Raw genomic sequence first — 13,064 nt, 5'->3', positions numbered from 1 at the left:
AAATAATACATGCAAAATGGGTGGTGGATTTAGAGAGTAAAAGACTCATCACTCCAGAGACACCTGTGGCCAGAGCATGGAACGACTTGTGACAGTTGACATAGTAAAATTGAATGGGAAATGGTGACAAAAAAACACATTTAGAAAATTCACAACAATAGCAAAGGAAGTATAGAATATTTTTTCTTAACAACTTAAAGCTTTGTGCAGAAACAGTAAAACAGCACTGGAACCATTTTAAAATGCTTTGTGTGACTAGTATTTGGAAGAGAATTTCGCTATCTTTAATTCTGTTTCGAGGTCTATACAACCATGTGAGGTATGTAATGCAAGGAATGACTCACCTCTGCTTCAGTCGGGTGCTTAACGAGGATTAGAAAGTGCTAATGATAAATAATATTAACCACCAGATTGTGGTAGTCACCAGGCAGACCACAATGAAACCTCCTGCTTCATCACCCAGGGGAATGGGTAGATGGGGCAAGGAAGGAAAGATTTTCACCCATTGCAGTGGTTTTGATTTTTTTTTAGGTGTATGAGGATTGTACCAGAACCAACTCAGCCAGCAGGTCTGTCACGGTAAGAAGCAATTCAACTGTTAAAAATATTCCCTTACCTTGGATTATACCTGACTGACATCAGATCAAAGAGTGAGATGCAAGCAGTTTAGCATCCATATTCTGCAATCATCTTCATATTACTGCATTGATACACAGGTCAAGACTAATGTTGTACTCCATGTGGTAACTAACATTTTTCCCATAAAAGTTTTGCATGGATTCCTGGTCTAATCATACCCAAGAGAACTGTAATGCTATCATTGTTTCAGAACAAATGAGATAAGGTCAAGTGAAGTACTGTCATTTCCTCTTTCATTCTGTATAATGTTACCTCTGAATAAATACTGAACAGTAGCTTTTAGCCTGAACAATATGACCTGTTAGCATCACATTCTCTGTCAGCTGGAGAGACCAGGAATATATGGCATCAACACACACTACTTCCAGTGTATATCTTCATTGTGAAAGCATTCACTGTTCATCTGGTGACCTGATAACATGTTGACAAAATATCTAGGGTAAGTTCCAGTACACAGGAGGCACCTTCTTGCTTATGAAAGCTTACATTTCTGCTCTGGATCAGTAAAAAGTGCTGTGACACTTGTTCTCGCCTTTACCCCCAAGAAGTTTCTGAACAGTTGGTCCAATGGCTGGGAGTTAAAGTCTCCATCCTGGAGTCGTAGAGAGCAGGAAAGTCCCAGGCCTGAAGCAGGGCCTGTGCTAAGTTATCTTCCTAGTTGATTGTCCGGAGTAGCCCTGGGTTAGGGATGGGGTGGGGGGGAAGATGGTGAGGGGTGAAAAACCACCCAGCTAACCTCACCCCCGCAAAGGGCAGGGCCAGAAATACCCACTGAGATGTCCCCCACAGTTGGAGAGCCCAGGAGTGCACACCATCAATGCTCTCTCACCCATAATGGCCAGTTGAGGCAGGTGTAGTGGTTGCCAACCCCTTCAGGGTTGTCCTGGAGTCCGGAAGAATTGAAAATTAATCTCCAGGATACTGCAACAAGCAAATCCCAGGAGAAAATCCGCTGGGGCAATAAAAAAGACGTTTATACTTTTAAAAATCTTCATTTTTTTTCAATTTAAAAAAGCCTCAGATGGGAACATGGCTGTTTAACGGGCTGTCACGAATCGTCCAATCAGGTAACAAAGAATCGGCTCGCTTTCCAATTGGTTGTGGGAAGAAAGGCGGGGCACCAAGAGGGTGGGCGCGGGTGGGTGACTAACTGCAGGGGTGGGGTAGGGAGGGGGCTTTGGAGGCAGGAGGTCAACCTCCAGGAAAATGTTCAAATGGAGTTGGCAACCCTAGTTACAATGCTTTGATCCTCATGACTGTCAAGCGTAGGTAAGATCAATATCCCTCACAGGGAAAGAGCTGCAAGTCTAATCTACTGGGGCACGAATAAGGCTCAAAAAGGGCAAAAGGTTTCACCGATAGGGGCAGAGGGAGGACCAAAGCAGAGTTTATGGTGAACCTTTATGGGAAAAAAAACCACAATTCAGCCTCAGCTGGAGGATTGTGTCCAGTTCTGGGCACCGCACTTTAGGAAGGATGTGAAGCCTTTAGAGAAGGTGCAGAAAAGATTTTCAAGGTGAGGAAGTTACGTAGGTAGATTGGAGCAGCTGGGCCTGTTCTCCTTGGTGAAGAGAATGTTGAGAGCAGATGTGATAGAGGTGTTCAAAATCATGAGGGGTCTGGACAGAGTAGATAGGGAGAGACCATTCTCACTGGTGGAAGGACCGAGTTCTAGAGGGCACCGATTTCAAGGGATTAGCGAAAGGTGACACAAGGAAAACTTTTTTGATGCAGCGAGTGATTAGGGTCTGGAATGCACTGCCCGAGCGTGTGGAGGAGGCAGATTCAACTGAGGCATTCGAGAGAGATGAAACACCCGAAGGGACAAAGTGTACGGGGCTACAGAGATAGGGCGGGGGAGTGGGACTACGTGAGTAGCTCTTGCAGACATCCAACATGGGCATGATGGGCTGAACGGCCTCCCTCTGTGCTGTGACCATCCCTGTGATGTGAAGACTGGGGCCCGATCCCATGGCCACACACTGAGCAACACACGAGCACATTTTCCCACACAAAGGAAAGTGTTTAAAGCTTACGTTTGTGGTTGTTCTTCCGATGGAAGGGCAGAGTGTGTCGTTCTAGCTCATCTTCCCCTTCTTCCTCCGCCAGGTGAGTGTGGGTGTAGTGGTAACTCAGGCCTGGTCTGTTCTTGTATCGTTTCCCGCAGACTGTGACACAGAAAAGGAGCGAGAGAGATGGAGAGGGCGTTAGTTGCCCCCGACACTGCAAAACAAAACCCACCAGGAACAAGCCAACCTCCCTCCGCACTGCAACTTCATCTTTTTCGCTGACTTTGACTGTGGCTCGGTGGGGAGAGCTCAGAGTCAGGGAGTCGTGGGTTCCAGCCCCACTCCAGCGGCTTGAGCACAAAAGCCGGGTCGACGCTCCGACTGGACTGAGGGAGGGCTGCACTGTCAGAGGTGCTGCCTTTCAGAGGAAACGTTAAACCAAGATCCCGTCTGCTCTCCCCCGGGGGGCGGGGGAAGTAGAACAGAATGGGGTAACAGCAAAATACTGCGGATGCTGGAAATCTGAAATAAAAACAGAAAATGCTGGGAAAAGTCAGCAGCATCTGTGGAGAGAGAAACAGAGTTGACATTTTGAGTCTGTATGACTCTTGTTCAATTAACCCCTGTTTCTCTCTCCACAGATGCTATCAGGCCTGCTGAGTGTTTCCAGCATTTTCTGTTTGTATATAAGAGCAGGGGGCAGTTCTCCCTGGTGTCCTGGCCAATATTTACCCTCAATCAACATCACAAAAAACAGTTTACCTGGTCATTTATCACATTGCTGTTGGAGGGAGCTTGCTGTGAGCAAATTGGCTGCTGTGTTTCCAACAGGAACCACACTTTAAAAATACACTGCATTGACGATAAACTGCTTTGGAATGCCCTGTAGTTGGAAAGGGTGATTTTTGAGCGATGGTCCCCTCTGTTAATGGAATCTACTTACTGTCGCACACATACGGTTTGTCTCTGTCTTCCAGGGATGTTGGCTCTTGTCTCTTGCGCATTCCTCCGATGCCACATGTCTGGAAGAGAGAGCAGAAAGGCCGAGAGTTACCATCACCTCGCTGTTGTCCGACACACTCTCCTTGGAGTCTTGAGGAGAGGTTTACTAGATGTTCAAGATTATGAAGGGACTTGATGGAGTAAATGAGGAGAAACCGTTTCCAGAGGGTACAGGGGTTAGTAGCCAGAGGGCACGAGCTTGAGGGCAAATGGCAACAGAGTCACAGCCGAGAGAAGGGGAACATTTTTTTTTAAACGCAGTGAGTTGTTGTGATCTGGAATGTGCTGCCTCAAAGGGCAGTGGAAGCAGATTCAATAGTAACTTCCCAAAAAGGAATTGGTTAAAAACTTGAAGGGCAAAAAATTTGCACAGCTATCGGGGAAGAGGAGGGACGAGTGGGACTGATTGGATAGCTCTTCCAAAGAGCCAGCACAGGCCCGATGGGCTGAATGGTCTGTGTATCATTCTGTGATTCTATCACCTTAAGCCTCAACGTGTAATCCTTAGAGACTTATAGGAATCTGACAGCACTGAAATAGGCCATTCGGCCCATCGTGCTTGTGCTGGCTCTTTGCGAGAGCTATCTAATTAGTCTCACGTCTCCTGCTCTTTCCTCACAGCCCTTGCAAATTTATTCCCCTCAAAACGGGTGTCGAGGCTTCTAGATTTACTTCATCGTCTCTCCCACTCAATAGTCGCCCAAAAATCCCAACAGAATTTACCCTATGACTCATTGACAGGGTTGACCCCAGATGCCCCTCCCCCTCACCCCAAGAACAGAGCTACATGTGGAAATATACGTTTTTTTTTAAAAAGAGGAACAACTTACTCTTCCTTTGGTTTTATTTTTCCGCTTTGGTGTGTCTTCCTCCAGATCATCTGCCTCGATTTCATGAGGAAAATCACTCGCCAAAATTCTCTGTGAAGAAACACAGGTTTGAGAATATTGTTGACAGTCAGTGCGGCCAACTTTGATTGGATGAATTCCTGGAGGTATCATCACATGACCCCCCCTCCCCTCCCCCCCCCCCACCCACATCAGGCCAACCAGCCCACTCTCACCATTGGTCAAATGACATGTCAATCATCCTAAGGCACCCACCCCCTCACCCCCACGGCCAATTGTAAAGCGAACAGTCTATCCTTCAACCGATTGGATGATTCTTGACTGCCAGGATTGTCAGGTCACCAATCATCCACCCCCATCTTTTGTGCCTACCTGACATTCACTGATACTCTCCTCGTCTTTCGTCTCGGCCTTCTTCTCCACCGCCTCCGCGCACAGAAGAGCTTCCAACGCCGGTCCTTCAGGTAACAACCCCTCCTTCTTTAGAGCCACCTCGGTATCTGAACAAAGACAGCAAGAAGAGAAAGCATTGGACGCCATGGCGATGACCTCTGGCCTGGTCCTAACTTTCAGGTGTCACTCTGATTGGGCGTTACCACTGAGATCGCCATGGGGACAAGGTGTTCATGAACCCATCCTGAAAGGAACAGGAGGAGGCCTTGGGATATGATAGCATAATGGCTATGTTACTGGGCTAATACTCCATAGGGTGAAACTAATGATCCTGAGACATGAGTTCAAATCCCACCATGGTAGCTGAGGAAGTTAAATTCAATTCATTAAATAAACTCAGAATTAAAAGCTAGTTTCAGTAATGATGACCATGTAATTACTGAATTGTTGTAAAACCCATCTGGTTCACTTTGCCCCTTTGGGGAAGGAATTCAGCCATTCTGGCCTACACATGACTCCAGACCCACAGTGATGTGCATGACTCTTAGACTACCCTCTGAAATGGCCCAGGAAACCACTCAGTTATTAGGGATGGGCCATAAAAGCTGGATATGCCCACATCCCATGAATGAATTTTTAAAAAAAGCCCCTCAAGCCTGCTCCACCATTCGATTAGATTGTAAGGCCTAGGCAGCTGATGGCACATCCGTCAATGGCAGAGCGATTATAATCGGGGGATGTGCAAGAGGTCAGAATTAGAGGATTGCAAAGATCTCGAAACATTGTAGGGCTGGAGGAGGCTACAGAGATGGGGATGGGGGGGTTTGATAACCACACTTAGTGCGGATGCAGCAGCACAGACGAGAAAGGCCTTAGTAGTAACTGCTAGGCCTCGGCCTGTTAGCGGCTAAAGCACAGAGCTAAAGTTGCCCTCAGTGTTAGGTTGGAACCCCCTCTGGGGATGTCCTGAGCTTGTGACAGCAAAAAGCACAGAAGGTGATGTCACCAACCCCCAGTGTAAAAAACCTGCCAACTGTCTTAGCAGTCACAGGAGAGGCAGGAAGGTGCGGTCTGCGGAAGTGTATTCCGATGCATAAGAGAAGACTGCTGGAGTGGAGACGGGGGCTGTGGGAGGATAGGGGAAAAGAATTACAACCCACTTTCATAACGTGCTCAGCAAGGGCTTCTGCTGCTGAATGCAAGCAGTGCTCCAGAGACTGTCATTCCTGACCACCTCACCTTTAAACGTGAACTCTTAACTCGCAGTCAGTCAGTGGGGATGAGGTGCTAATTCACTGCCCATTAATTAAATGACAGATTGGTTATTAGTCCGGTCCCAGGGGGGAGGTGAGGGAAATCATTACGGCCAATCAGTGACTCTTAAAGGGGTGACAACTACCCGATTCCAACAAGCTACTGGATTTCAATCTGAAGAGAGAGCTGATCAATTAGAAACTAAAAGACTCATCTGAAGATTAGATGGTTCATCAATCAAATGGATTCGTCAATGATTTTGCTAAACCACTTGGCTCTTGTTACTCCTGATGTAACTGCCGGAGGATCTTAAAGTTACAGCACCAGCCTTACGTAGAATCTCCAGCACAGGAAACAGCCCTTCGGCCCAACGGGTCCATGCTGGTGTTTATGCTCCCAAAAGGCCCTCACCCACCAGCCCCACACCATATTCGTCTATTCCTTTCTCCTCCGTGTGTTTATCCAGTTTCTCCCTAAATGCATCAATACTATTCGCCTCAACCACTCCCTATGCTAGTGAGTCCCACATTCTCACCACAGAATCACAGATCAAGGCCATTCAGCCTGTAGTGTCTGTGCTGGCTCTCTGAATGAGCAATTCACCCAGTGCCATTCCTCTGCCTTTTCCCCATAACCCTGCTTATTCTTCCTTTTCAAATAATAATCCAATTCTCTCTTGAAAGCCTCAATTGAATCTGCCTCCACCACACTCCCCGGTGGAGTATTCCAGATCCTAACCACTCGCCGTGTGAGAAAGTTTCTCCTCATGTCACCACTGCTTCTTTTGCCAATTACCTTAAATCTGTGCCCGCTGGTTCTCGATCCTTCCACCAATGGGAACAGTCTCTCCTCCTCTATTCTGTCCAGCCCCCTCATGATTTTGAACACCTCTTATCAAATCTCCTCTCAGCCTTCTCTTCTCCAAGGGAAACAGTCCCAACCTCTCCAATCTATCCACGTAACTGAAGTTCCTCATCCCTGGGATCATCCTCATGAACCTTTTCTGCTCTCTCTCTCCAATGCCTTCACACTCTCTGGGTAAAGACATTTCTGCTGAATTTCTTAATGGAATTATTAGTGGCCATCTTATATTTGTGGTTTTGTCCTGCACACAAATGGAAATATTTTCCCTACATCCACCCTTTCATAAGTTTAAAGACCCCTTAACCTTCTCTTTTCTCGCCAGCCTTTTCTGCTGTGGTTATTTTATCCTCTTACAGGGAAGGTAGGGCTTGACCCACTCTCATCTCTTTCCAGAACCATCCCAACATTTTCCCTTTCCTGGGAATCATGTCTCTTTGCTTCTTCACCCTCTCCACCTTAAGGCTTGAGAAAAAGCTGCCAAATGATCCGAGCCTCACGAGAATTTTTGTCCCCTTTGCTCCTATTCTGACCCATCCCTGCAACTCCCTAAACTTCAATTTCCCAGAGCCCAGGTCACATGCAAGTCCGAATCTGTGGGGAATCAAAGTAAGAACCAGCCCAAAGAAAAGAGTGTGGAGAGTGTAACATGCGTGACCGGAGCAGGTGGACTTTGGGTCTACGAGTCACTAGGTTTCCGCTTCATGTCTGGCCCTGTTGCAGACTAATCAATAAGAAATTGCCTGAATTATCACTCGTCCACCATCCCCTCTGCTGACAGAGGACAAAATCAGGCTCAGAATGTTCCGGAAAGAACAGAAACTGGGAAATAATGTCCCACAGTAGAACGGTGGGAACAAACCATATACCAAAGGAGGCCATTGCAACTGGTTTCCCATCCCCCATTTCCCTGTCTTCATGGTTGAAGTAATCATAGGTACAGGAAGAGGCCATTCAGCCCCTCCATACTGTATGTATCTGTCAGAAAGATATAGTAATTTTCATAATGTTATCGGAATTTATTGTAAAGTAGAGTACTAGTGGGGCTGGTGTCAATGTCTGTGTGTGTGTGTGTGTGTGTGTGTGTGTGTGTGTGACTTAATTGAATTAAAGGCAGCTGGTCTGAAGGCTTTGATGTATCAGAAGATAAGCTAGGTTTGAAATGTTAAATCGGTAGACATAGGGGTAAAGGGACCATTTACATTTTTAAATAAACCAGGCTAGATTGATCGCAAAGGAGGGGTGAAATATTACCCCTAGCCAGAAGAAGTTAAGAAACAGTGTGTTTATTTTTCCCACAGATTACTGGTAAAACTAGTACTTTGATAGATTTTATTATTACAGAGGTAAAGTCCAAAGGCATACTGAATCAATGGGAATTTGCATTCAAAGGGGAAAATATTTATAAAGGAGAGAAGGCTGTGTGTAAGGGCAGGAATTCTAAGATCTAAAACAAGTGTGAAAAAGTCTCCAGCACCTACGCCTCTAGCTGCTGTCTACAAAGAACTGAAGTTAAGAAAATTCACCTTGAATTGGATTGCTCAGGGTGTCATGTTTCTTTGCCTGGGTCTCTTAAAATCTATGTGTCTTACTGTTACCTTAACGAAAGTGTAACTGGGAGTTAGATTGATTGGGGGATTTAGAAATTATCATAGTAGTAATTTGTAGACCTATGTACTTAAAATAATTGCTTCTATTAATAAAGGTTTAATTTAGTTTTGTAAGAAACCTATATGACTCAGTGGCCTTATTACTACTGAATTCAAAGCACGCATCTTGAAATTTATACAAATTGTAAAACAGTTGTTTCTCGTTTCCCTTTGGGGTTTGAGCAGCTCAGCATTTATCATTGGCTGTGCCTTAACAATCTAGCCACGGTCCGAAAAGTCAATAGGCATCTCTCTCCATTAGAGACATTTTGGCTACTTGTAGCTTGAGGAGCACCACTCTGCAAGTGTGTGGCAAGCTGAGGAGACAGGACTGCCATGGGTGGTACAGGGATTGAACCTGTGCTGTTGGTGTCATTTTACATTACACTCTAGTCATCTATCCAGCTGAGCTAACTGGCCCTCCTCTATACTGTTCCACCATTCAGCTAAATCATGGCAGATCTGAATCTGAGTTCCATCTACCCACCTCAGTTTCTTATCCTTTTATAGGGCAAGAGGGTGGTGTAAGGGTCATGTCACTGTAATCCAGAGGCCCAAGCTAATGTTCTAGGAACACAGGTTCAAATCCCACCTTAGCAGTTGGTGGAATTTGAATTCAATTAATAAGAAATCTGGAATTGAAAGCTAGTCTCAGCAATACTGACCATGACAAATATAATCACTTGTTTTAAAAAAAAACCCATCTGGTTCACTAATGTCCTTTGGGGAAGGAAATCTGCCATCTTTACCTGGTCTAGCCAAACGTGAGGGATGTTAATTAAAAGTCTAATAATGTCATGAACCATTGTCGATTGTTGTAAAAACCCATCTGGTTCACTAATGTCCTTTAGGGAAGGAAATCTGCCATTCTTACCTGGTCTGGCCTACGTGTGACTCCAGACCCACAGCAATGTGGTTGATTCTTAAAAATGCCCTCTAAACAAGGGCAATTAGGGAAGGGCAATAAATGCTGGCCTAGTCAGTGATGCCTACATCCCATGAATGGATGAAAAAAATACTTTTTATTTATTTAAACACAGTGCTGGAGCACAGAGGCCAGTCTTGCACCCAGCAGCCTCCACACTCATTCTGGAGTCTCCTGCCGCCAACTCCTATTTCAGCTCTTAACCCCACCACCCCCCCCCAACCAAAAATTCGACCTGCGGGCGGCCATTTTTAAAGCTGAGGTATGACGAGCCGGGAAATCTCCTGACTCTTCGAACCCGACCTGGGGACGTAAACCTGGGCCTAGGTGTACGAGGAAATTGGCCACAATTGGTTGATGTTTTCTTGAAGAGACTCCAAGATGGCGACAAAGTTGAGAAAGAGGCTTCGGGAAATTGCTCCAGCGTCATCTAATGGCCAAAGACTGTAACTACAACGTGACTGTTGACATAGCAACTTACAATGGTAAATGTTCGCAGAAAGCACGGTCAAAGGTCACGGCAACAGGAAGTGCACGTCCCACAAGATTCTTCTTATTATACTTTTTGTACAAGAGAAGCATATGTGTGATTATTTAACTACAAACGTTACAAAGAAATCACACTAGGCCTGAGGTGTTCCCTAGCAACCAGCTCAGCACCAATATTTGTTTGCCCCCTATTAGGGTTCCCAACTGTGATTAAATGCATTCCTGGAATATGACTTGCCCTCATGTTCCAGCCAACAGCCGGCCAACACACATGACGTACAGCCTTCGTACGCCAATTGGAAAGCAAAAAGACTCATTATCGAATTGGATGATGGTGGACTGTCAGCCAAACAGCCTTTTCTCCCCTCATTTTCAATATTATAAATCTGGTAAAGAGAGATGTTCAAAGAAAATGAGAAGAAAAACAATCTTTTTGAACGTCCCGATGATTTCTCTCCAGGGTTGCACAAGGCTGCGTCCTGGAGACTGATCTTTCAATTCCTGGAGACTCCAGGCCAATCCTGGAGGGTTGGCAACTCTAAACCCTGTCTGGACAAAATATACTCTCGAAAAATGCATTCAATCCAATCATTTTCCCCCGAATTAGAGGAATGATCAAATAGTGAGGAAGGAAAAACCTCTTTTACCGAGTTTAATTTCGCAGGGTCTTAGCCTTGGGTCTTCCAGGATATTGAGGCGTCTCTTCTTCCGCCAACATCGAGCTGGGTAGGTGTATAACTGTCCCGGGGCCAATCCTACAGGAAACAAGCAGCCAAGCCAATGAGGTTAAGATATTTTGGAACGACCAAGGTATATGACAGAGAGAAAATGTGCACAGCTCTATTTGTTTTGGTTACCCTGTCTATTGAGGCGCAGCTGCACTTTGTACTCTTCCTGTGCACTGTGCCACGCAGGATCTGTGCCCATAGCCCGAGGAGGCAGGTTGAAGTGTGCCTGGTCTCCATTTGGCCTCGTCAGCCATGCTCACGCTCGCCTCAGAGTCACAAGATTCAAATCCCACTCCAGGGGCAAAAACCCAGGTTGACACTCCCAGCGCAGTACCGAGGGGGGGATGCTGCACGGTCAGAGGCGCCGACCTTCGGATGAGATGTCAAACCGAGGCTCCACCTGCCTGCTCGGATGGAGGTAAAAGATCCCGTGGCGTCGTTTTGAAGAAGAGCAGGGGAGCCCTCCCTGGTGACTTGGGGCCTGTCAACCCACATCACACACGAAGAAAAAAAAAAATGATCTGGTCATTGTCACACTGCAGTTGGTGGGATCTTGCTGTGCGCAAATTGGGTGCTGCCTTTCCTACGTTTACAACAGCGACTACACTTCAAAAAGGCACCCCACTGGCTGTAGAGCACTTTGAGGTGTCTGGTGGTCGTGAAAGGTGCTACATAAATGCAAGTTTGTCTTTTCTCAGTTAGGTCTCTAAGGAGTGATCCTGTTCTTTGCCTTCTATAGAAGATTAAGGGGTGAATGAATTGAAGTGTTTCAGATGATTCAAGGGTTCGGTAGGGTACTTAGAGAGAAACTATTTTCTCCAGTTTGGAGAGGGGGGTGGGTGGAGGGAGGGGGAGTTCAGAACAAGGGTGGGGGCAGAACTTAAAATTCAGGCCCGGCCATTCAGGGGGTGATGTCAGGAAGCATTTCTTCACACAAAGGGGAGTGGAGATCTGGAACCCTCTCCCCCAGAAAGCTAATGCGGCTGGGGATCAAGTGAAAATTTCAAAACTGAGAGGTGGATGGGTTTTTGTTGGGAATTAAGGATTACCAAACCATGGTGGGCAGACAGAATTAAGATCCAGGTCAGCCGTGATCCAACTGAATGGTGCAGCAGGTTGAGGGGCTGAATGGCCTCCTCCTCTTCCCACATAACAACACCAGGGAGGGCACAGTGGAGATTCACGAGGATGCTTCCAGAATAACGGAGCATTTTAGCGATGAGGAAGGGGTTGGGTAGGCTGGGGTTGTTTCCTTTGGAACCGAGGAGGCTGAGGGGAGATTTAATTGAGGTGCATAAAGTTACGAGGGGCCTGGATAGAGTGGATGGGGGGAGGGGAACCTCCTGTTTCCTCTGGCAGAGAAGTCAATAGCCAGGGGGTAGAGAGTTAAAGTAATTGGGAGAAGGATTAGAGGGGAGTTGAGGAGAATTCTTTTCACGCAGAGGGTGGTGGGGGTCTGGAACTCACCGCCTGAAAGCCGGGTAGAGGCAGAAACTCGACTCATTTAAAAAAACACTTGGATATCCATTGGGAGCGAAGTGACCTACAGAGCCCTGGACCAAGAGCTGGGAAGTGGGGTTTGGCTGGGATGGCTCTTTCTGGGCTGGCACAGACCCGACGGGCCGAACAGCCTCTTTCCGTGCTGTAAATTTTCGGCGGGCAGGATTCTCGGTTCGGCCGCGATGGGCGGGACCGGGAGCGGCCAGGGAATGGACCGCCGCGCTTGATGCAACAACCTAGCTGCGAGAGGGCTCGGCGCTGCCGGGGTGGGAGGTTGGGAAGAGGCCGAGCGCCAAAGTCAGAGCGGGAGCGGGGCACAGTGAGGAAGGAAAGCTCCCCGAGGGCAGAGAGCTGCTTCAGGGAGCGGGCCAGACGGGATTTAACACCCGGACAGAAACGTCTCCGCGTCGTTTCTGAGGGATTCTGCATCCATTGGGCTGACAGGGAATTTCTTTTAGGATTTGGCAAGAGCTGCAGATTCAGGACAAGTCAAACGGCCTTCGCTTCCTTTAAAGTTACAGATTCGCATCACTTGTCTAGACCGGCCTGACCTTCGACCTTTCAGTGAGGTTCAGCGAGAGACAAGAGTTTAATTGCGATAAGTGACTTTGATTAGTGCACTACAGACGCGGACTCCTTTCACGTCAGGGGACCTGGAGTTTAATTGTAACCCGGGCTGGCGAGGCAAAGGTCTCCTGTCTCCATTCGACACCGACTCAAACAGAAGAGATTGTAAAAGATAACCAGAGAGTGAATCATGAACCAAG

At 46.9% G+C, this 13,064-nt stretch overlaps 1 protein-coding gene across 1 annotated transcript in view; it reads right to left on the bottom strand.

Annotated features, from left to right (window-relative positions):
• The window catches only part of dpf1 (D4, zinc and double PHD fingers family 1), a 66,362-nt gene that overhangs the window by 30,974 nt on the left and 22,324 nt on the right, over nt 1-13,064 (bottom strand). Inside the window, exons 3-7 of the mRNA XM_041179303.1 lie at nt 10,717-10,824; nt 4,871-4,998; nt 4,481-4,570; nt 3,592-3,670; nt 2,676-2,807 (exon numbers count right to left, since the gene is read on the bottom strand). Coding sequence (XP_041035237.1) covers nt 2,676-2,807; nt 3,592-3,670; nt 4,481-4,570; nt 4,871-4,998; nt 10,717-10,824 — 537 coding nt within the window. The remainder of the gene's footprint in view (nt 1-2,675; nt 2,808-3,591; nt 3,671-4,480; nt 4,571-4,870; nt 4,999-10,716; nt 10,825-13,064) is intronic.

This window comes from Carcharodon carcharias, chromosome 34 (assembly GCF_017639515.1).
Source record: "Carcharodon carcharias isolate sCarCar2 chromosome 34, sCarCar2.pri, whole genome shotgun sequence".
In the NCBI taxonomy this organism is placed as follows: domain Eukaryota; kingdom Metazoa; phylum Chordata; class Chondrichthyes; order Lamniformes; family Lamnidae; genus Carcharodon; species Carcharodon carcharias.
Note: the sequence above shows the minus strand (reverse complement) of the source record. Positions and strands in the feature narration are given on the sequence as shown.